The sequence below is a fragment of the Myotis brandtii genome, unplaced genomic scaffold, assembly GCF_000412655.1.
Source record: "Myotis brandtii unplaced genomic scaffold, ASM41265v1 scaffold535, whole genome shotgun sequence".
In the NCBI taxonomy this organism is placed as follows: Eukaryota; Metazoa; Chordata; class Mammalia; order Chiroptera; family Vespertilionidae; genus Myotis; species Myotis brandtii.
In genome coordinates, this window is record NW_005369964.1 from 1,329,786 (window position 1) to 1,355,409 (window position 25,624).

The 25,624-nt window shown below is 43.9% G+C and overlaps 1 protein-coding gene across 10 annotated transcripts in view; it reads right to left on the reverse strand.

The window, feature by feature from the left end:
- The window catches only part of PPP2R5C (protein phosphatase 2, regulatory subunit B', gamma), a 137,896-nt gene that overhangs the window by 48,361 nt on the left and 63,911 nt on the right, over nucleotides 1-25,624 (reverse strand). For all 10 annotated transcript variants that reach the window (XM_014549077.1, XM_014549080.1, XM_005877867.2 and 7 more), the window contains one exon: nucleotides 2,344-2,543. In XM_014549077.1, the coding sequence (XP_014404563.1) occupies nucleotides 2,344-2,543 (200 nt within the window). The remainder of the gene's footprint in view (nucleotides 1-2,343; nucleotides 2,544-25,624) is intronic.

Below are 25,624 nucleotides of genomic sequence, written 5' to 3' on the forward strand. Positions count from 1 at the left end.
TTTGAGATCAATCAAAGGACTTGTATGCATGCATATAAGCATAACCAATGGATCCAGACATTAGAGGGGTGAGGGAATGGGCTGGGAGGTGGGGGTGGACAGGAGAGGTCAATAGGGGAAAAAGGAGACATATGTAATACTATATGTATAAAGAATCTTCATAGGCCCTAGCAATATTTTGCTTCTTAAGCCAGGTGGTAGGTCTATGGATGCTTATTTTGTTATTCTTTAAACTATGTATGTATTTATATTTACCTTTTTGTATGTATGCTACATACCACAATAAATAATGTTAAAGGTTAAAAAAATAAATAAAAGTCACAGTATTATCTAAAAAAAAAAAATTCCAGGAGGATTATAAAGTGTATTGTGAACAAGAAAATATAACAGTCTGAGGAGAAAATATCAGAGATTTTTCTTTGTGATTCTGGAGTTTGGGAGGCTTTCCAAAGTAATTGAGAATTGAAATTAATAAGAGAAAAAGATATTCCCCAATTTTCCTTAATGTAAATGGGTAAGTAAGGTTTTAGAGTATTTACCATTCAGTGTATGTACCTGTGACTATTCTTCAGGTGTGAGTTTGGGGAAGGAACCTACTCGGCCTTCACAGCCCTAGTCTGACAATACACTGATAAATTTGGAACTTTAAAGAGTTAACAATAATATATTAAAACTAGAGCCCAGTGCATGACATTTGTGCACTGGGGGGGCGGGTCCCTCAGCCCAGCCTGCGCCCTTTCACGGTCCAGCAGCCATCAGTTGGACATCCTTAGCACTGCCACGGAGGCGGGAGAGGCTCCCACCACCCACCACTGCACTTGCCAGCCATCACCCCTGCTTGTGGCTGAGCGGTGCTCCCGCTATGGGAGCACACTGACCACCAGGGGGCAGCTCCTGTGTTGAGTGTCTGCCCCCTGGTGGTCAATGCGTGTCATAACTACTGGTCGTTGCCCTGTTTGTTCGATTTGCATACAGACAGTCTTCGGGTTATGTTGGACTCGACGTATATCATTTTGTGGTTACGTCACCATTTCCCATTTATTTATAAAAATAAAAAAAGTTCCATCATTTCAACGTATGTACATATGTGCTTTATGTTTTTTATGATTTATTTACTACAAGTAAAGGTCAGGAATTGTTCTCTTTCTTTTAAATTTTTTTTACTGTTTCACTTCATTACTGCTGTGTATGTGCTCCATGTGAGTGACGTAGGTGCTGATGTTGGATGATTCCGACTTACGGCGAAAATCGGGTTACATCGAGCCGTAGGAACGGATCTTCGACGTACCCCGAGGACCTACTGTATTACCCTTTTATTATATAGGATAATCGAGCTGATCTCAATTCCTGACATAATAGATTGTGAATTACAAAAAGAACATTACTTTCATCTTCTTTTCCAAAGCAAACATACAAAAGTGAGAAATAAACACATTTTAGGTCAACAAGTCTAGTCAATTCTGAAATATATAGCTTTGGGCGAGGGGAGGGGGCAGAGAATCACTGAATGTAAGGAGTTCAATGAAAATAAGAATTTAAAATTTTATCTTAAGCAACAAGGACTCCCTAATAACTGAGGACTACTAATTTCAAAGGCAGATAAAATACCAATAATTCAAAAAGAATGAGAAATGAGTTCAGTGCCAAACAGTAAGTTTTAATAACTTTAGGCCTCGTATGAAATGTTTCCAGGTGGTACCCACTGAGGTCACAGTGAGACAATGCAAAGAACCTGAAACAGGCTGTAAAGTGGGAGACAGCAGAGGACTGAGATTTGGGGGCTGAATGAAACCAGCCATTCGTTAACTGTAGGACAGAGTTGGGTGTGTCTTGACATGGCACTGACAGATGGAGGCCAGCTCAGCCAATCAGGATGGACTATCCTGATACCAGCTGGGTCCTATCACTATCTGCACTGAACCCACCACTAGAATTTTCCTGAACATGTATGGAGAACATGTTTACTTCTATATTATGTATGGGCATTATTAAACTAAGGTTATGTATGTTAAAACACACACAAAAATTTAAAGAGGATAACATAGTAAGTAAAAATAAAAATTCTAACATTTCTACCCCATTTGGTGACTGTGAGGATTAAATAAATGAACTCTTCAATGGGTCCCTAGAAGGCACCCTATTTCCCTCACTGTTATCATCACGATAATCCAGGGCACATTGCAAAGATTTCCATTCTTCAAGGTGCAAGTACAAACTCTGGAACAGGAGGACTTTTTTGGGGGAAGGGCTGTGTTAGGCTCCAGTATCTCAGCTTATTCTAAGATGTCAGAGTCCTGGCGTAGCTCAAGGTTGGGACACGCTGGTTAGGCTGCAATCACTTACCATATGGACCACTTCTGGGTAGATAGGCTCTGTGATCACATTCCGATTATGGGTGATATATTCCACCATCTCACTTAAAGCAGCTCGTTTTACTTCCTTCCACTTTAGGTCACTTAGTGGATCGGAAACAAAGTCAAAGAGGACACAACACTGACGTAACTTCTGGATAAAAAGCTTCTCTTGTTCAGGAGGAGGAACATCTGAAAAGCAGAAAGCAAAGTATATTGATCACAAAAATGTTTAACCCCAAATTACTGTGAAACACTTTAAGCTGTTTACTATTTTTAGTCTGAATAGATATTCAAGAAAAAAAGAGATGGGATGCGGTGAATAGAGGTTAAATATTCCTTAAATAAACGAGAAGAAAAAAACACACTAGTCACTGCTCAGATCATATGCTTCATATGATAAAATTTCTATACTTCTTCAGTCTAAAACCACGTTGAGTGCTGTTAAAAACCAATTCCCTCTAAATGCATTCATTTGAATATTATCTGAGCACCAGTCACCACATGCCAGTACCATGTGAGCAATGGAACAAGAGGCAAATGAGGAGGAGGCGGTGAGGGGCATGGACATTCACACCAACATGACAACTGGTCACAGGTGCAGGCAAGGTAAGAAAAGGTCACACGAAAGACGAAAGATGTTCCCTCAGGCCTGCTGCTGCTGTAACCTACAGGGGAAGTCTGAAGGTTGCCCAAATGAGCTGTTGCACACACCCAGCAGGAGCCTGTACCCTGGTGCTCCACAAAGCACCTTTCACTCCTCTTTTTGGGCTATGGTCAACACATGTTACATATGATGACAGCGACACAGAAAAGTGCAAATAACAACAATCACTACTATTTACTGAGTGCTTACCTGGGTCAGGTACCATCTAAAAGCTTTCCACGTCTTTACACATTGATTCCATTTATCCTTTAGGATGATACAAGATTAAGAAATAGGTCTAGAGGGTCAATGTAGGGTTGGAAAGTAATGGAGCTCTGTATGTCTTTCCAGAATTCCGGGAAGCTTGGAAAGCTATCTGCCAGGGCGAGTTTGACAGCTTCCCCGGGATGAGGATGAGATCAGGGGGATACTAACAATGGGGTTTATTGATACAGGCAGTGAAATCTATCCATGATTTGCCAACTGTCTTAGAAGATTTGTGTAACTCAGTGACCAGTATTTTCCAAGGGATCAATAAATGGTGTTTCAATATCATTCAAGGACAAAAGAGCCATTCAAAGTGCAAGATAGTCCTCTGGATTTTAATGTGATGAAATGTACAGACAGCTTATTAATATGGTTTTAGATTCCACATTGCAGGTTCCTTCAAGAAACTACCTATTGTTAAGCTTTGGTGTAATATCAAAGAAAACATCCACAACAATCTGAACAGGCTATTAAAATACTCCTCTTCCCAGTCAAGCCTTCCTACACTTCAACCCAAATGGAACTCAGAGGCACCCAGGAGAATCCAGCTATCTCCTATGAAACTAGACATTAAAGATTTGAAAAAAAAACACACCACAAAAACAAAAAAACTGCTGTTCTCTCATTAGAGTTGTTTTAGAAAACATGGCTATTTTCATAACAGTATATTATTTCTGTTCACATGCAATAGGTTAGTCATTTTAGTAATGAATTAATGAATAATGTTTAAACCTTTTTTGTGTGGCTTAATTTCAAATGTGGTCAATATTGGTAGCTAAACCCACATCACAAAAGCTTTTTGGAATCCTATATACTTTTCCCTAGTGTGAAGGGTCCTGAGACGGAAGGTGCTGAGACCATTGGCCCACACCAGCCTGCGCCCAGGGCATGCCCACAGGGCTTCCATCGCTGGGATCACCACCTCTTCCCACCGAGCCCTCTGGCTCCTCTTTCCAACCTTAACTGTCCACCTTCTGCTCAGGGTTCTTCTACAGGCCTCTCCTTCTTTCCAAGTTAGAGCAGATGTGTTACTCTGAGCTAGCCACACAGCACTTCCTGGTGCTCTGAACAGGTAGCTATCTTCCCCAACTAGACACTTTTGGAGGGCAGGTGCCAGGTTATATTTTTCAGCTCTGTCCCCTCATGCCCAAGCCTGAATCAAACCACTTTGTGGGCAACTCTGGCTCCCTTACTTCCTGTACTGCGTGCAGCAGGGCAAGGGTATTAAGGCCTACAGGATACTTAGAAGACCATGGGAATAAAAACTTGATTCATAAATACTGTAACTACTCAGTGACTATGCAACCATTTTAAATGAGTAACGTCACTATAATGTTTGTTTGGGTCTCTTAACATTAAAACACCCAGCCTTTTCCAATGAAAACCTTTCATTTTCTGAATGGCCTCCTTGCCTGACTTCAACCCTCACTCACTTTTATACCCTTTGTTCAGTCTCCAGTTTGTAGGATTACCTTATGAGCTCATTTTGTAGTCACAGCTTGTATATCTGGAACCTTTGGGTATTCTCACGTTCTTGGCACTGCAGTGAAGCCTGTATTTACCCCTAAGGGCCACCCTGACACCCATGACACTTTCAGTGTGGCTTCTAAGAAGTGACAGGTGAGCCCTCTAAGCACACTCCATGAGCCTTATAAAGACAGTGCCAGGCAGACACCGCTTACCATGTGGAGATGAGAGCGCACACACTGAGAGCCCAAATGCCTTGCTCACGGCCACCACATCGCTCAGTGGCACAGCACAGACGTGACTGTACAATATACTCTAACACAAGGGCATCGGAAGGCAAGATGATGTTGGGGTCATTTCAGGCATCTAAGTCTTACATGCACTAAAAGGTCCTGAAAGCATCAGCCACTTTTAAACACAGGACAGTAACCGACATTCACAAAAAGAGACTCAGTTGTCACCAAAACACTAAAACAAATCCATTATAATTAAGAAGTAGAGCAGATTAAAATCCTCCTGTCCCCCATAAAATTTGTATTTAAAATTCCTCAAAAAAGGCAAGAAAATATAAAATTTGTAGAAATTATATAAACTTTTCCAAGGTTCCAAACAGTGAAGATGTTACTGTACTATTTTTGTTTATAGTTTATCAAAGTTTGTGATTATTATCTCATGGGCTCTCTTTACTTTTTGAAACCTCACTTGGCTATTTTTACAATTTCACTATTTTAAAAAAAACTGTATCATAATAATCAAATTGAGCACAACGATAATAACATCCCTAATCCCTGTTAGATATTTCCATATGTGTTCTGAATGCCACTGAATTTAGCTTCTTATTGGTCAGTGTATTGAAAAAGTCTTACTTTCTGCTTTGTTAATAGGACTGCACCACTGGAGAGTAAAAACCAGTGCAGGTGGTGAAAGAATAGGCTTTCGGCCTTAATGTATTCTGATGTTTTAACAGTATAAATGAGTTATTTCTGTAATTAAAAAATAAAGCTTTATAAGTTAGCACTGCTAATCTTGAAGGAGGTAAAGAGGTATGGCAGAATAGAACCTGTACTCGACTCCTTCGATGACCCACGTTATGGGAACCAAATGAGAGAAACTAACCAGGACTGATACTTGGTATATTACACGTCTGTGCTTGGTATCCAAGACTGCCTGACTCGTATATAATCAATCATGACCCTAAGATTTGACCCAACTTTTCCAATTGCCTCTTGGAGCAGAATTTAAAAAATGAATTTTGAATTCTTCCCATGAATAATAGTGGCTTACTTTAATTTTAAATTGTACACAGAGTAATAACCTTGACACAGTTGTTCCAAAACATATTCAAGTGCAGCCTGTTGGAGTGGCTCACAGACAGGTTCTTGAACTAGAAAGGGGTGTAAAAAGGACACCTGCCAGGAAAAGTCCCATGACACCACCAAAAGTCCAACACTATGTTGAAACTACTGATCTTACAGAAAGAGGAACATAAAAGAGGCTATCACAGTTTAGGCTAATCGTCTCAATATTAATTAATACTTCCTCTTATTATTTTTAAGGTTAAGAGCTGTAACATTCTTCTACACAAATACTACCACAAGCATCTTAGGTTTGTATAAGTCTCTTTAGCCTCCCACCCCTGGCGTTTTCACTGATTTCTATGGTGAACTTGGGATACTTTCCAATTATTTCAAGGCCAATCCTTAATATCAGGAGCAAAATGTATGGGCATCCTTGTGCAAAAACCGTAGGGTGTGAAGGGAAGAAGACTGACCATAGCATCAGAAATAACACAAAGAAAGTGGATTTAAGAATTCATGTATATTCTTTTAAAAACATATTTACTAGGGCCTGGTGGTCAAATCCCTCTAGTTTTAACTACAACAATCAAGGCTTAACTAGAACAAGACTGCGCACAAAAACCACTAGGGGGTGCACCAAGAAAGCATAAAAAATGCGGAGACAAAAAAACATGACAGAAATGGAGGATATAGAGCTAAAAAACGCAATTTTGAGGGCTTGCAAAAATGTGCTAGAAGCTGCCAATAAACTTGAGGAGAGACTCACGAAAACTAATGAGACCCTCGATGCTATGATAAAGAAACAACTAGAAATTAAGCATACACGGTCTGAAATAAAGAATATTACACCCAATAGCAGACCAGAGGAGCGCAAGAATCAAGCCAAAGATTTGAAATGCGAAGAAGCAAAAAACACCCAACCGGAAAAGCAAAATGAAAAAAGAATCCGAAAATACGAAGATAGTGTAAGGAGCCTCTGGGACAGCTTCAAGCGTACAAACATCAGAATAATAGGGGTGCCAGAAGATGAGAGACAGCAAGATATTGAAAACCTATTTGAAGAAATAATGGCAGAAAACTTCCCCCACCTGGTGAAAGAAATGGACTTACAGGTCCAAGAAGCGCAGAGAACCCCAAACAAAAGGAATCCAAAGAGGACCACACCAAGACACATCATAATTAAAATGCCAAGAGCAAAAGACAAAGAGAGAATCTTAAAAGCAGCAAGAGAAAGAGACTCAATTACCTACAAGGGAATACCCATACGACTGTCAGCTGATTTCTCAACAGAAACTTGGCAGGCCAGAAGGGAATGGCAAGAAATATTCAAAGTGCTGAATACCAAGAACCTACAACCAAGAATACTTTATCCAGCAAAGCTATCATTCAGAATTGAAGGTCAGATAAAGAGCTTCACAGATAAGGAAAAGCTAAAGGAGTTCATCACCACTAAACCAGTATTATACGAAATGCTGAAAGGTATCCTTTAAGAAGGGAAGAAGACTGACCATAGCACCAGAAATAACACAAAGAAAGTGGATTTAAGAATTCACGTATATTCTTTTAAAAACATATTTACTAAAGGGAATCCTGTAGTTAACAAATGGTGAACGGAAGCTTAATGAAGGTGTTACCATTAGAGCAGAAGGGAGCACCCATTTCTGGCTCGGTAGGTGTTCCTGGTCCCACAGTGCATCAGTAGCACCGAGCAAGCTACACAGAGCGGGCTTGTTCCACTGACTTCTGACCTCCAAGGTGGGGGCAAGCCCCAGTTACCCAAGATGACAACAAACTTCCACTTTATTTTTTTCTGCTACAAAAAATAAAAAAGTCAGAGGTGCTAACATTGATATCTATACTAATAAAAGAGTAATATGCTAATTAGACCAGGAGACCTTCTGGACAAAGCCTTGGTGGCAGGGCGGAGGCAGAGGCAGTTAGGGGTGATCAGGCCAGTGGGGGGGGGTGTTGGGGGCAAAAACTGGTGCAGGGGAGCGGTTGGGAGCGATCAGGCCGGCAGGGGGGGGGCAGTTAGGGGTGATCAGGCCGGAAGGGGGGGGGCAGTTGGGGTTGATCAGGCCGGCAGGCAGAGTGCTTAGGGGCCATCAGGCAGGCAGGTAGGTGAGCGGTTAGGAGCCAGCGTTCCCAGATTGCGAGAGGGATCCCAGATTGGAGAGGGTGCAGGCCGGGCTGAGGGACACCCCCCCAACACACTAGTTTACTATGTAAACACCGGGCCACTAGTTTACTATATAAACTGATACATGCCGGAGGTGTGTGCTTGAGACTGCTCTGCAGCCAAGCATGTGCGATCGAGTCTGGAGACCATGAGAGGCAGTAAGGAGCCCCACAGTTTGTACACGGCAATCCAAAACGGCCAATCATATCACACCATCTGCACAGGTGCTGCAAGCAACGTGTACAACACTTCCAGAGGGACTGACAGACATGACATAAGACACCGTAATATCATAAGGCTGAATTACCAAACTGTCGGTATATATGAAGAGACACCATTCGCACTCCGTTTGTGACAGAATTTAAAAAAAAAAAAAAAGCCACGCCCACTTCCACATGATGAGTTTTGGTGATAAAAGAAACACTCCAAGATACAAAAGGACCAGATCTCTGCAGGACAGCTGCACAAAATAGCAGAACCAGGCTGTTCTGGTACAGAGATGATGGCTTTCCCCAAATAACCGTGACCCCAACGAAACAGAGACAGAGCTGCAAACACTACAGGCCTAGAGGATGCCAACTCAGGAGATGTCCACAGGTACACTGCCTGGTCACCCACATGCTATTGGCTAAGCAGCGGAAGCAGCTTGATTTTCACAGAGACCACGTGTCACCACACCATCTGAGTGTTCACTCTGCCTTCCCAAGAGCTCAGTGCGTGGGGCCTCTGACAGTAAATGAAAACAAACGAGCAATCTCTCCAAAGCAAAGAGCCAAACCTTCAGCTGTGTGTCATCTTGTTTTTCTAATACATTTATTCTTAGTACGAAGTGAACAGGAATAAAGTTATATCCAACTACTAACAGTCTGGAGTAAATTTGGTATTCTTCATTAAAATGCACTAAATTCCACTTAACTTCATTTCCTATATGAGGGAACTTAGCAGATGGCAAGTTTCCCCCACTAGGAAAACAATGTTTGGCAATATGATTTTGTTTATGAAAGAGAAAATTCACCCACCATTTACTGTACTGACCACTTCCCCGTTTCCTGTGTGTCCTCTGGCCTAGACACATGTCTGCAGGCGTGGGCACTCTTTGGTAGTGGTCACTGCTCCCCGCACCTGTACCACAGAGCCTTAGAATAAGACTTACTGCCTATCAGACTCAGTCCTTTGCCTTGCTCTGCTCCATGTCTCAACTATTCATGGCTTTTATATTTCCCACAACACATAATTTTTTAGATTTATTCTTAGGTATTTGTTATGTTCTGATGCTATTGTAAATAGAGTATCTTTAAAAAGACAATTTTCTAGCTGCTGCTGCAATATAAAAAAAATGATTTTGGTTATCACTTTTGTATCCAGCTAGTTTGCTTAGCCTTAATCCTAAGAAGTATCTGTCAATCCTCTGGTTTTCTGTGTATATTGTCATTTCATCTGCAAATGCCACCACTGTTTGGCTGCTTGCCTGAGCTGTGAGGAAGTGGCCAGAGCAGCATCCTCACCTCTTGCCCATTTCCAGGGAAGCTCTTACTGCTTCAACACTGAGTTCAATGCTTGCACTAGGGCTCTGTGGATTAACACTTTCCAGATGAAGGGACTGACCTACAGATTCAGTGCAATCCCAATCCCTATCTCAACAGAGACCATGCAACTGGATAAGTGGATTCTAAAATGTACATGGAAATACAAAGGGTCAACACTTGCCAGGACCCTGGCAAAGAACAACAGAGTGTGTGTGTGTGGGGGGGGGGGGGGGGGGGGGGGCTTGCTGTTCCAGAAATCTAGACTAACTGTAAAGCTTCAATAATGAAAACAGCCAAGCCTGAAATGCCACAGAGAACACAGTCCAGAACAGGCCTGTGTGCATGTGGATACATGACTTATGACAAGTGGATTACAGAGCAGCGAAAAAAGGCCCGTCTTTAAATATATGGTGCTGGAACAAGCAGGTACCCAGGGATGAAAAGAAAGGAGAAAGGAAGGGAAAAGAAAAGAAATAAGGGGAGAAAAAGGAAGGGGAAAGGAGAGGTGAGGGGGAGAAGGAAAAGAAAAGTTGGATTACATCTTATATAATAAAACCTTAATATGCAAATCGACCGACTGGCGGAATGACGGGTCGCTATGATGTGCAATGACTACTAGGGGGCAGACACTCAACTCAGGAGCTGCCCCCTGGTGGTCAGTGCGTTCCCACAGGGGGAGCGCAGCTCAGCCAGAAGCTGGGCTCACGGCTAGTGAGCGCAGTGGCGGTGGCAGGAACCTCTCCCGCCTCCGCAGCAGCGCTAAGGAACAGCAAGCTGAGCGGTAAGGAGCAGTAAGCAGGCGGGCGGTAAGGAGCGAGGGGGTCTCAGACTGTGAGAGGGACCCCGGACTGTGACAGGGATGTCCGCCTGCCAGCTTAGGCCCGATCCTCAGGGGGATCCAGTAGGCGGACATCCCCTGAGGGGTCCCAGACTACGAGAGGGCGCAGGCCGGGCTGAGGGAACCCCTTCCCTCCAGTGCATGAATTTTGTGCACCGGGCCTCTAGTTATATATAAAAATAAAATATAAGCTTCTGGAAGGTTAGGACTTAAATCTGAAAGACAGAGCTCGAATGCTTTTAGAAAATAATATAGAAAAATTATTATGTAAAAGAAGAGGTAGAGAAGAACTTAAGATATAAAAACAGGAATTTTAAAAGATTGATAAATTGAATTATAAAAAAATCAAACTTTTTTTTCCCATCAAGACACCACCAAGAATAAAAAGACAAACCACAGAGTAGGGGAACTACCTGAATACATATAGCCAACGAATTCATATGAAGAATATATTAACTTTTCCAAAAACTCAGTAAGAAAAATCCAGAGTACCAAGAGAAAAGTAGGCAAAAGTCTTAACCAGGCACTTCATAAAATGTACCCAAATGGCTAATCACATATGAAAGGATCGTCACCCATTAATAACTAGAGAAATGCAAATGGAAACCACAATGAGATACCATGAGACACCCAACAGATCGACAATCATTTAACAGTCTGAGGATGCACAGTGCTGGGAGGCGCTGAGCAGGAGTTCACACAGTGCTGAGCGGCTGCAGGTCGGGTGGAGTGCAGGGCAGACATGTGCGCTGTGGCACATAACCCACTCAGTGAGGCTCACACACATGTGCTCAACTACGTAGGTAAGAGAATGTTCGCAGCAGCCCCATGTCCATCAGTAGTGGATATCTTGCAATATTCCAAAACTACGGAGATGAATAAAGTACAGCTATACACAATAAGGATAAATCTTACAAAACACTGTTGAGTGAAAGAGGGGAGATAAAAAGGATTAATTCAGTATGATTTCATTTACATAAAGCATAGAAATGGCATCCTGAAAACAGAACAATGATAGTATACTTTAATAACTATGTGAATGTGTTCTCTCGAAATATTGGTATTATACTTTTCTTACCCTCCTTGTGATGACATGATAATGTCTATGTGATGAGATGAAGTGCGAGAATGACGTGGACATTGTGACAGTACCGACAGTACCTAGAGGGGGCTTTTGGGTGCCTGGTCTGGCTGGTGGTTACATGAGCACTTACTTTATAATTATTCATTGTACTTGTTTTATATGCTTCTGTATGTGAGTTATATTTCAAATTAAAAACGCTACATAATATGTGCATATCTCAACCCCCCCCAAAAAAACACCCTCTTTTCTCCCAAAGGCATCCATTGTCACCAGTTGGTGTCCCCCCAGAGCTGCTCCATGCCACAGCCCAGGCATACTGTATGTACATGTAAGCCTTTTCCACAATGCTCTAGATCAGCGGTTCTCAACCTGTGGGTCGCGACCCCTTTGGGGGGCGAACGACCCTTTCACAGGGGTCGCCTAAGACCATCGGAAAACACATATATAGTTACATATTGTTTTTGTGATTAATCACTATGCTTTAATTATGTTCAATTTGTAACACTGAAATTGGGGGTCACCACAACATGAGGAACTGTATTAAAGGGTCGCGGCATTAGGAAGGTTGAGAACCACTGCTCTAGATGAATCAACACTGAAAAACTCCAAACTAACCTTGAAACACATGCACACATGTGCACTCCCAACACATTTTCTAACGTTCCTTCCTCTACATAGTGTTTATGTTGAAGAATTTAAGTTCTGGATATTGTGTTTTATTTTTAAGTGAAAAAAATTTCCCAATCAAGGTGAAGTTCTAAGTGATCTCTAATTATTTTCTATTTATATAAAGTTTCTCCCTCTTCCTCTTTCTCTTAGAAAAGATAAGCAATTATGATCCCAAATGTATAATATAAATTGGGGGTATGATTTGCTTATCAGATCTAATGCATCTGGTGTGAAGCAACTGAGACATGGAAACAGGTCTGAGTAGGCTCCAATCCTGAGTATGTAGCCTGTAACATAAGGAATTAAAAAATTTATCCAACATGCATGCCAGGCACTGTTACTAGACATTGACAACACAGAGATAAATTAAACCATGATATAGTAGTCCCCCTTATCTGCAGTTTCAGTTATCTGTGGCTGACTGAGGTCCAAAAATATTGTTGAAAATTCCGGAGATTAAATAATTCATGTTTCAAATTGTGCATCACTCTGAGTAGTATGATAAAATCTTGCGCTGTCCCACTCTGTCCCATCCAGGACATGACTGATCCCTTTGTCCAGCATATTTACGCTGTATATGCTACTAGCCCATTGGTCACTTAGGCACCGTCTGTTATCAAATGAACTGTCGTGGTGTCGAGGTAGCTGGTGTTCAAGTCTGCTGTACAGTAGTCTAACACTATGCCACAATGTCCACGTCATTCTCGCACTTCATCTCATCACATAGACACTATCTCATGTCATCACAAGAAGGGTGAGAAAAATACACTACCAATATTTCGAGAGAACACATTCACATAGTTATTACGGTATACTATTATTGTTCTGTTTTATTATTCACTAGTATTAATCTCTTAGGGTGCATAATTTATAAATCAAGCTTTATCATAGGGGTGTATGTAAGGAAAAACATAGTATAGGTAGGGTTCAGTACTAGCCACAGTTTCAGGCACCCACTGGGGATACTGGAACATACTCTCTGTGGGTAAGGAGGGATGACTGTACTTGATCTAAAAGAAAACAACTAAAATCTGTGAGAAGTGCTATGAACGAGACATGTGAGGTACAGTAGGGATCCAGGGGCTGGGGGACAGGGATGCAGGTTGAGGGAAGCGTTTCCTGGGGTCCCTTGAGCTTGGCTTTGGAGGAGAGTGAGCAGGAGCCACATCAGCTTCAAGAGGCTGAGGCCTGCTGTGGAGGCACCGAAGCCCCCTCAGGGGCAAGATATTATCTATAGGAGCCCACTTCTCAAACCAGAGGGCCCTGGAGTTATGGGACAAATGAAATAGGGTGCTTTTTCCTGGAAAATCGATTCCTCCCCAAAAGACAGAACCTTAAATTAGGACACTACTGATTCTATTTCACAAGGCCTAAATTAATAATACAGGATCCTTAATCAGAAATTCTCACAGAGAAGGGTCTTTGTCTTATTCACCACTTTAGCTTTCATAGCTAACACCGGCTGAGCACAGTGGGACCTCAAATATTTGTTGAATGAACAAATCAATCCGAAGGAAACAAATTCAGGTAATTTAACGAAGAAGAAGTCGCATAATTTAAAACCTATTTACATTCACAAGTATCAGAGTAGAATGCAAAGTCTACAAAAACTCAAGATAATCTACAAAAACTCAAAGAAACTGCTGGTGACAGGCATTTTAGCACTCTGGATCTATCTCACAGCCAGAGGCACTTTGATAGAGAAATGTGAGCAGTACTAGGGGTAGAGAGATCCGAATCACAGAGGGCTTCTAACAGATGAGCGATACAACCTGACCTGGGAATAAGAAAGATCTGTTCCGAAGGGACTGAGGGACTGAAATTAAGATGCTGGAAGCGCGAAGATCTACTTTGAAAGAGAAGGCTGGTCCATGAAACCAGTTTCCCAGTCTTTTCAGGAGGCCACCACCATGCCTGGGCTCTGGTTCCTCAGGTGTGGTAACAACAAACTCCTACCCTATAAATCTAAACGTCTACAATTTGAAAGCAAGATGAACATGACTAAATGAAATATTCACTTTATGTATTTGAAGTATTATAAGACTAACTTCTACCCTGACCCTTAATATCCACATAATTTCAAAATTGAGTTAATTCCTAACTCAACTATTCCTAACTCAATGGTCTTCAAAATGACAATAAACTTCTCAATGTCAAAGTGCAAGTATCAGTTTATCCGTTCTAACATATACATTTTTCAAGTGAACGTCCCCCAAATCAAGTTGTGTCTTTCACTTGACAGCTGTTGTCTCCTTCCTTCTTAGTAACCCTTAGAATGGTTTGCCCTCTGCTCGGTAGCACTTAGACTTGAGGAGACACTGTGGTTGGGCTTCATCAGTTATCTATAATAATGGAAGTGTAATATGCTAATTAGACCTGACGTCCTTCCGGAAGTCCTTCCTTCAGGACAAAGCCTCAACGGTGGGGGGCCAAGGCCCTTGCACAAATTTCGTGCATCAGGCCTCTAGTTACTTCATAAACACTGAGCCCCTGAGCACTGTCTACAGGACCTAATGTCAAGGAGATGGAGTGACAGTGGTGACTCAAAACAGACAGGAGCGCTCACTGTTGAAGAACGCCATTGCTGCTACCTGCATGGAGCTTCTGTTAGCCAGTGTTCCGAGAGAAAGAGTCAGAAGCAGGGAGCATTCCTCCGTTCCCAGCACTCTGGCCCCTTTCCCAGGTGTCCTGCCTACTAAGCTAATTTGCATAGAAATGTGATAACAATGTAAGGCTGGCCAGCAGTTTCTACATGGATACTTTCGTCTTAAAATAATGTTTTCTCAGAGACAACCAGTAGCTAAAAATCCATTGAGTGTTCCCTTTAAACCTAACTCTGTAGTCCATCAGGGGCCAAGTTTGGGGTGGAAACCAGCTCAGGATGAGCAGATCTTGTGTAGATCCCACAGCCAAGTCGTTTGCCCAAACCTGAAGCTCTCTCCTCTCTCCTCTGACATTAGAGATCTGCCCTCCCTTTCGGCTTTTCTGTGATTCTTCAGCTCGCCTTTATTTGTACATATAGAAAGGGGTGATATTCACTTTCCTCACAACTCCCCCAGCCCCCAACTCCCACCCACTGCCCCTTTCTCAAAAATTACAGTGTAATTTTATAAGACAGATACTTCCATTTCAAAAAACAGTGACTGGAGCCAAGGTCTAGCTCGCCCCACCCTTTGCCCCTGAGAACTGGCATCCTCCCCAGGGACTGGGTGGGGAGGCAGTGCAGCACACTGAGATAAGAGAAGGCCAGGAGAGACTGGTTTCCGCAGAAAAGCTCTTAAGGCAAGTGAATTTTTTAGTGAAGAAGTATCCTGGAAGAAACAAATGATTTCTAGTCTAGATTCCACTATAGTAAAAAGAGGGTGAAGTCATGACAATCTAAGCCCCAGGTTCCTTAAGCTATATGACCTCTTGTGGACCCACATGTATGTTCAGAAACATGTCCTCATCTCCTGGGACAGCTGACATGTAAGAGAAACTCAAGTGATCTTAGTTGAATTTGAAGCCTTAGCTTTTTAAAAATATATATATATTTTATTGGTTTTTTTACAGAGAGGAAGGGAGAGGGATAGAGAGTTAGAAACATCGATGAGAGAGAAACATCGATCAGCTGCCTCCTGCACACTTCCTACTGGGTATGTGCCCGCAACCAAGGTACATGCCCTTGACCGGAATCGAACCTGGGACCCTTGAGTCCACAGGCTGACGCTCTATCCACTGAGCCAAAGGTTAGGACCCTTGCTTTTTTATAAGGAAAGATGAAGATGTGCCAGACTCCTAGGAACATAAAAGCCTAAGCGACCGTCTGACCAGTAGCTATGACGTGCAATGACCACCAGGGGACAGGTGCTCATCGAAGGAGCTGCTGAGCTGCAGTGACTTGGCAGCGGCAGTTCTCGGGTGACACACCCTGGAACCAGAGAGGAGGGACCCTGATTCTGGGGTGTGTCACCCAAGAACTGCCCTCTCACAATCCGGGACCCCTTGGGGGATGTCGGAGAGCCGGTTTCGGCCTGATCCCCACAGGCCAGGCCGAGGGACCTCACTGGTGCATCAATCAGTGCAGCAGGCCTCTAATAAAGATATAAATCCCCAAACAGCCTGACTTGTTGACAAGGACCCTGTTTCCTGCTTAGACCTCCTTCTGGAATGCCTTGTGGGAACAGCTAGACCAGTGGTCGGCAAACTGCAGCTTGCGAGCCACATGCGGCTCTTTGGCCCATTGAGTGTGGCTCTTCCTAAGCCTTAGGAGTACCCTAATTAAGTTAATAACAATGTACCTACCTATATCGTTTAAGTTTAAAAAATTTGGCTCTCAAAAGAAATTTCAATCGTTGTACTGTTGATATTTGGCTCTGTTGACTAATGAGTTTGCTGACCACTGAGCTAGACACTCCCCATTTGGACAAGTGAGTTCAACACCTGGGGTGGATCCATATCACTTCATCTTCCACTTAGACTAGCACTTTTGGTGAAACACTAAATATTAATCTTACTGTACGTACATGGTGACCAGTTACCAACATAGCTCATTATCTAAAGCATAAGGACAGGTACCATTTCAGGAAAAATAGCTGATTTTATCACATATGATGAACAAGGAACTGCCAAAGGAAGATTCTGAAAATTTGAATATGTTTACCAGCAGACTGAACAATGTAGAGCTGAGGGAAGGACATGCTGGAAATATGCATACATTCTTTTCAGTTTCTATTTTATATCCCCTTTTCCTTTCTCTGTGTCTCAGACAGATACAAGGGGTTCTTTCTGGACACAAGCTCTTTTATGATGAATTCTGGGTTCTTAACACATGACGTCTGACCCAGGGCTGCAGCAAGGGGGAATCCAGGGACAACACAGTCAAATAAGCCTCAGGGCCTGTGTGCCAAGACCTGGGAGAGAATCCTGGGACTCAGGGCCCTAAAGTGATACAGGCATCATGACACGCACAGGGAACCACAAAATCAGGGACCATGTGTATGCATGTGTGTTCTCGTGGGGATGTGGAACAGATGAAAATCGGTGCTAAATCCCTCTAGTCCCCATTCCCAGGATCTGTTGACCTCTTTATCTCCACCCCCGTGGGACTAGTATTAGTTAACAGTGTTCATTTTTTTTTTTTTAAAAATTGATTTCAGAGAGGAAGGGAGAGGGAGAGAGAGATAGAAACATCAATGGTGAGAGAGAATCATTGATCGGCTGCCTCCCGCACGCCCCCTACTAGGGATCTAGTCCACAACCCGGGCATATGCCCTTGACCGGAATTGAACCCGGAACCCTTCAGTCTGCAGGCTGACGCTCTATCCACTGAGCAAAACCGGCTAGGGCAATAGTGTTAATATTAACCTATGCTGGGTTACACTCTGTATCTCACCTGGTCATCAACTAATCCTGGCAGGAGGCCAACAGTATAAAGATACAAGCCAATAAAGAAAAATGATAGTTCTTCCTGGTGGTGGGGAGTGGCCTATGGCCTCCTGGGGACTGGACAAGCTTTCCCCAGGGCCTCCTGACTCTCACTGTAATCCTGGGAGGAACAGAGGCTGAGAGGGGGCATGGCATCCTCAACCTCCTCTGTATCCCAGCAAATGACAGGTGCTCAACAAATGTGTCACATAAACTAATGATGCTGATGGGACAAAACTGCAGGTGTTCATAACCAGTGATTTCCACACTCCTGCATAAGGCATCCCTCTTAGACAGGGCGTCCCTCACCCCTTGCCCAGTGTAGAGGGCAAGAAAGAATCCTGAGGCATAAACTAAATGGAAACTTCACACTGCTTGCGCCTGCCACTTTACTATCTCAGTACATAAATTATAAAGAGAAGGCTTTAAACTCAGAGCTTGGATACAGTTAGACAGAAACACTGCAAGGCTGCTCTGGCAGGAAGACAAGCCCACAGCAGGTCTTCCTATGCCCGGCAAGTGTGACCGGCCAGGGCCTGGTCCCAGGTCTGTGAAACCGGAGGGTAATCCTGGGGGAGACACCCCGCACTTTGCTCACTCCCACCCGCACCCCCCATAGCAGGCCTCTTTACGGCGGGGCTGATTAGTGGTGACACTGCTCTGTGATGAAACCCTCCCCGACATTCCTGTCACGGGGAGTCATGGCTCTGAGGCCGAGTCTAGGTGGGTCCTTGGATGGAGCACACAGAGCGGATAAAAGCGAAGCTCACTGCTGTTTTTTAGGAAACTCTCCAGCAGCGGCTCCCCAGCTGGCCCTGGAGACACCCACCTCGCGCCACTTTATAAAAGGGCCCGAGCACATTCATGCTGCCCAAATCACACACAACTGTAACCCATTTAGTGTATCACCGCAGGGCCCACTACCCTGGAGAAGAACATGCCACTTTGGCATCTGATGTTTTTATTATTAGTTAAAACAAGAAATACTCTAGTGTTCTGGTATCTGTTGAAAGACATTTAGCTAATCCTTTTCTGCGTATTTTATCCCAAATTGCACAAGAAACTGAAAGGCGGTGGGGGCAGGTAGAAGAGGGTAAAGGGGGAATGAATGGTGATGGAAGGAAACGACTTTGGGTGGTGAACACACAATACAGTATACAGATGATGTATTATTGAATTGTACACCTGAAATCTATATAATTTTATTAAATTTTATTAACCAATGTCATCCAATAAATTTTTTTAATTGCAAAAGAAATTGAAATTATACTTCAAATCATATATGTACACACTTCCATTCAATTCCTCCTTTCTTGAGGAGGCAGGGTTTGGTAAGGGTTAAATCAGCTGGTACAATGGGGCTCCGCCTCAGGCTATGTGAGCTGGTCCTGGGAAGAGGAGCTCCACTGTCCACTCTCTTGTGGGGATGGCAAGAGGCAGCCACTACAGGCAGTGCCAACCTTCTAGCAGTGCCAAGAGGAACCATACACAAGAAGTTCCCCTGGGAGCTTGTAGCCACAATGGTTTTTGAGACAGGGTGGGTGCAACATGACGGTCGACGGAATGTGCTCTTCCTGGGAAATACCAGCCTCTGGGTCACCTGGCCATCTCAGGCACTGCTCCTGGCCTGGCCTGCTGCCTCCCTTGGTCTCAAAGTTTCCCCCCTTGGCAGGCAACGATCCCTCACCCCCCCGAAACCTTTACTCCAGACTGCTCTCTGTGTTTGAAACCAGAGGGTTTTATTACAAACGGAACACCACGCTGGTGTACCCAGCAGTGGCAGTGCCCGGCTAGACACAGCACATTTATGGGATCTGGAGCAGGATGCTGCCCTGAGCTCTACATTGAAGCTGCCTGTTGAATGTGGTGATCTAAGCTGGTGCCTTTTCAGGAAATCTCTATGGTCTAGTCCTCTATAAATTCTATGACTCTGTAAAAAGCATTTTGAAAAACTTGTTCTTTATAGCCCACATTTTATAGTTAAATCAAAACAACATATGCTCATGGCACTCCGAGGCCATAACTGCCCCTTGGTTTCTGATGCCGACTCCTTCACTTACAAACACTAACAGAGTCCCTGAGACACTGGCAGCAGACCAAAGGGGTCAGAACTTGGGTAGGAATGTGGGGATACCCGGGTTGGAATCCCAGCTCCACCTGTTACTACTCTGGTGACCATGGGCATGGCACTTTACTTTTTTGGGGCCTGTTTCCTCAATTGGAAAATGGATTCGCGGTCCCTAGTGGGTTCCTGTGAATTAACAAATGTGCTGTGCTCAGAGCAATGTCCCAGATAGAATATGTCTGCAGTAAACACTACAGGTTTTTGCTTTTGCGCATCAGGAGACTTCTTAGCTTCTATCACTCAATACTGTTTATGCTCTGTCCTTAAAAAATGTTCATTATGGAGGCAACGCCATCTGTCCTCCCCAGGCATTTCCACACAGGCCACCAATGCATTGTACTCAGCCACTAAACTTGTCCCTAACGAAAGGGGGGCTCTCGATTTGGCAGTGTCTGGCTGTGCGTAACTCAATTACGTGGCTGTGTCGGCACAGAGCATAGGCATCCGCTTTGCTCTTCTGGTTCTAGAGCGGTGCAGCGCGAGGGCAGCTACTTAAACGTGGTGAGAGAGACTGAGCGAACCAAATCCAATTATAGCACACGTGTCTGCTAGGTCACCGAGGAGCCAATCCTCTGCCAGTTCACAGACATTTCCATTCTATCCATTTGTGGCATAACTAGATCTGAATGGAAAAATATCCTTCAAGTTTGATAGGCTTATAAAAGGATTATAGTGGAGCTTTTTTTTGGGGGGGAGGGGGGGAGAATAGGGCTAGAAGCTAACAGGATAAGAAGATCAATAAAACTGGAAAGTGGCCAGCAGACCAGGGTGCAGGAGACACTGGTGACCCAGTTGTGCCCAGCTTCTTGAGATTTCTGCGCCCCAGTCTCCAGGAGATTGAAGGAGCTCCTCAGAGACCAGAGTGCCAGCAGCAGTCAGGATAAAAACACAGCAGGGTCTCCAGACAGGAACAGGGCAAGAACCGTGTGATTTTTCTTTTTTAAATCCAGGACAGGAACTGATAGTGGGTAACCCAGCGGGAAACGTAAAAAGCCAAGGGCATAAACCTATCTTTCTCTTTGCATATGGTTGATAACTGGTCTTTCAATAAAACTAGAACTTAGTTGCTAATATATGATATATTCACATGTATTACCTATTTTTGAAGAATTTTGTTTTCAGAAAAATGATACATGTTCACTGTGAAATTAAAAAAAAAATCTAGCGCTGGCCGGTTTGGCTCAGCAGATAGAGTGTCGGCCTGCGGACTGAAGGGTCCCTGATACATGTTCACTGTGAAATTAAAAAAAAAAATCTAAACAGTTGGTTAGAGTGTTGTCTCATACATCAAAAGACTGCGGGTTCGTCGGGAAGCATATCAGAGGCAAATGATCGATGTTTCTCTCTCCCTCCCTCCCTCCCTCTCTCTCTCTCTCCCCTCTTCCTCTTTCTCTAAAATTAATAAACATATCCTCGGGTGAGGATAAAAAATATCCAAACAACAAAGAAAGGGAAATGCAGAGAAGGGCTGTTGCCCACTGACGAACGCCTACCTGGTCTCCACATCCACCACATGCTGAATTGTGTCAACAAGCTATTGGGGATCAGGCTTCCTAACGCCCCATTTTTGCCTTCCTCAACTGCTTCAAGAATGTCCCGTAGATCAATAACTAGACCAACATCATCCAACATTGTTTGGAATTTCACTGTATATGTGTGCTATAATTTAACAAGTCAAATTAGTTTTTTCAGTGTTCTTTTAAAAAAGGTTACAAATAATGCTTTAATTTGTAATTACAGGTGGGAGATGGAACACACTTATCTAGTTGTACTATTCCCATCTAAAACCTCACTAAAAAGGACAGTGAACGCTGAAGGGCTCACACTTTCCAGGCAATGGGACTGCTGGCCGGAGAGCAGGTGGGGGAGGGAGGCTGGCTGGCCAGCAGGGAGAGGGGTACAGGACACGGTATGGCTGTGGGTGGCGGGGAAGCAACCTGGAACACACTGGTGAGGCCCCAACGGCCCTGGTAAGAATGGCCACAAGCCCCACAAAGCAGGCTGCAGGGGGGTGGACAGCAGACTGGGGGAAAGGTCCTTAACAGCCATCCTCCGCAGACCTCTTGGCTTCCATCCCCTCCCCATGACTACAAAGGCTAATAAGGTCTCTCCTCTCAGCGAGAAAAACTTGAGAAAATATTTTTAAAACAATGTATTTAAAGGCACCAATAAGTTCACAAAATAGTGAGGATTCATAGGTTCAAGAAGAAAAGACAACAGAAACCAAGGGGGTGAGCCCTGGGGTCACGCCGCCCTTCTTGAGGCAGAAAGGAACCCAGGGCCCTTGAAGGCTGAAGGGGCTGCTTGGACCCCCAATCTCCCTGAAGGTAGATCTGTATGTGAGCAGAACGACAATGTGGCAGAAGGAGGCATGGCCAGCGTCCCCAATGTCCCATTTGGGATCAATGTGGCAGAACACTGACAAATGGGTGAAACTTGATAAAGTTTTTTTGTACTTTTCAACAACTTTCCATACATTTGAAATTATTTCAAAAAGTTAAAAACAATCATACCTCAAAATTAAGGAATGGACGTTGAATTTTACCAAACACCACCTTCAGATCTATGGAGATGTTCCCTCCCATCTTTCCTTTGAACTGTGACACGCTGTGCGGTGACTTCCACCACGGGCTTCTGTGCCTGCCTTTGCCCTTCCTCCACCACCCACCCTCTTCCAAACTGGCTCTTTGGTTTTATCCTTTTTTGTTTTCAGTTTCCTAATTCATTTATTTCTCCTTCTGTCTTTATAGAATACAGAAATCCTTTAACTTATTTTGGTCCCTTTCTATCTTTTTAAAAAAGTGTTTAGATGATTTCTTCTCATCCTTATTTAATAACTATCTTTACATGTTACCTTTGTAAGACGCCACCTTAACTCACAGTCACTCACGGAGACAGGGCTGGCCTGGGATCTGAGAGCACAGCCCATATAAGGCAGCCCTGCTCAGACCTCAGTCCTCTGGCTCACCTGCTGTCACTTTGTGAGTAGTTGGCTGTGCTTAGGCTTTGACTCCACATGGGACAATGGGGACACTGGCCATGCCTCCTTTGGAGTGAACGTAAGGAGTAGCTATGGTAACAGAGTAAGTGCATAGGACGGTCCCTGCAGCATAATGTCCTATTCCTAACTGTTGTTCATCTGACGACATTGTTCAGTCTACTGAGGGCCAGGCAGTGATCTAGACTTTGTAAGTGCATAGGACGGTCCCTGCAGCATAATGTTCCTATTCCTAACTGTTGTTCATCTGACGACACTGTTCAGTCTACTGAGGGCCAGGCAGTGATCTAGACTTTGAGGATAAAGTTTTCAACCCAACAGAAAAGGTCCCTGCCTTCATGGAGGGTACACTCAAGTGGGGGGAGACAAGCAAGTAAAAACAAAACCAAAACACCAACAAAACAATTTCAGGGAAGAAGAAATCCTAGTGATGGGTTGGATGGGGCTAGGGGCCTGTCCTTGAAGATGGGTCCAGTTGAAACATGGAAGATAAAGAGGAACCAGCAGGGTCATGCCTGTGAAGCTCCAGCCAGGCAGCCCAGCAGCCACCAGCAGGCCTGCTTCTACTTCTGCATTCATTCCTATTTTTACTGCATTACATGAGAGAATATGGTTTCCACTCATTTCAAATTTTGAGAAACTGCAGTCTTTCTCTGTGAGCGATTTTATGTTAAAACCCCTGGTGAGCACCTGTTTTGGGAAGTCCCCCATTTCACTTAATAACTCCTGGTCACCATCCGCTCTGGGAGTGGGCATGTCTCCCTCCACCCCTGGCCTCAGGGACTGTGTCCCTCCAGCTCTTGCCATTCAATCAGTAGGCCACGTATGTTCATGGTGGTTTTGTCATCCTGTGGACTGTGCTTTAGTGTGAGGAAGCACTCCTGACTGCCTGAATCTTTTCTGCTTTGAATTCACCTTTGCCCAGAATGAAGGTCTTGGTCTCTGCTTTTCTTTTGCCCATGGGGCCACTTTAACATGGAGCTGGAGCTGCCACACCAGAAGGATGTTAAAGCAGGCAAAATAACCTTTGCACTGGGCCAAAACAACTTTGTGCCCCAAAGAACCATTTGCAAAGATATTACAACTACTGGACTGATGAGAACTGGACAGAAAATTAAATTGTTTAGAATTAGCATCACTGTGTTAGCTTTATCTGCACCAATAGAAATGCCTTCTTCTATGGATGTAATTGTTTTCCCTCCCTTTGCCTTTGTCTCCTCATCAGAACACTATTTGGCCTTCTGCCTGAGTCAGTGTGTTAGGAAAAGCTATTCTTCGTGATCTCAAATAAATACTTGTTGCCTCTCACTATGAAAGGCCTTTTATTTTCAGGTTAACAAGCTTAACATATTTCCTTTTTCATTTCCATATTTATTCTATATTCTTTTTAATGCCCTTGTGCATATTACCCATTTCATTTTAGGATTTAAGGCCAAAGTCTGAACCACATTTATTCAATTTGTTACATATAGTAGTGCACATATAAGGATAAACCTAACTTAAATCTATGGAAGTAATCCTTAAATTTTGCTAGCCTTAAAAAATGTATTTAATATTCCATTAGATATTATATTTAAATAAATTTATTCAGTTTACATAGCATTTTGAAAAGATCTTCAGATCCTTTCAAATTTCCAAATTGCAGAATGAGTCATCTATCTATATATATAAAAGGCTAAGTGACTGTCTGACTGTCTGACAGATATGATACACATTGGACTACCAGGGGGCAGACGTTCAACACAGGACCTGCCGAGCTGCGGTGACTTGGCAGTGGCGGTTCTTGGGTGACGCACCCCGGAATCAGAGAGGAGGGAGCCCGATTCCGAGGTGCGTCACCTGAGGTGCATCACCTGAGAACCGTCCTCTCGCAATCTGGGACCCCTCGGGGGATGTCGGAGAGCCAGTTTCTGCCCGATCCCCGCAGGCCAGGCTGAGGGACCCCACCTGCTGGAAGGACCCCGCCCACTCCACAGACACCCTTTGAGCCACAGCCCGCCCCAGGTGCAGCCGGCCAGGGAGGGACCATGGGAGGTTGGCTCCAGGCTGTGTCCAACCTGTCTTGCCCAGTCCCACCCCACTGTCCACCTTCTAATTAATTTTATTTCAATGTGCACAAATCCGTGGCCTGTCTTGCCCAGTCCCACCCCGCTGTCCACCTTCTAGTTAATTTTATTTCAATGTGCACGAATCCGTGCACCGGGCACTAGTTTACAATAAGGATTGAACATCACAAAAACTAGCTATGAACGTGTGTGAGATTCTAGAGGCTGTGATTTTGGTCTTAAGGGCTAAGAACATTGCTATTCCTGCATGTACCAGGCAGTCTCCCTTCAATGGTCCCAGCCAAAGAGCCATGGTCCCTGGACTGTAAGGAACAGATCCAGGCCATCAGCAGGCGGAATCAGAGATTCCCAAGCCTAAAGGACAAAGGCCATGTTTTCCTCACTGCTCACATGGTCGAACACACTCCTGAGAGCAACACGCTTCTCCAGGAATCTGGCAAGAAAGGGAAGCAAAACAGAAGCTCCTGCCAGACCTAACCTTTCTCTGAGGCTTTTTAAAAAAAAAAAAATATTTTTATTGATTTCAGAGAGGAAGGAAGGAAGAGGGAGAGAGAGACAGAAACATCAATGATGAGAGAGAATCATTGATTGGCTGCCCCCTGCAAGCCCTCGGGGATTGAGCCTGCAACCCAGGCATGTGCCCTTGACCGGAATCGAACCTGGGACCCTTCAGTCCGCAGGCCGACACTCTATCCACCGAGCCA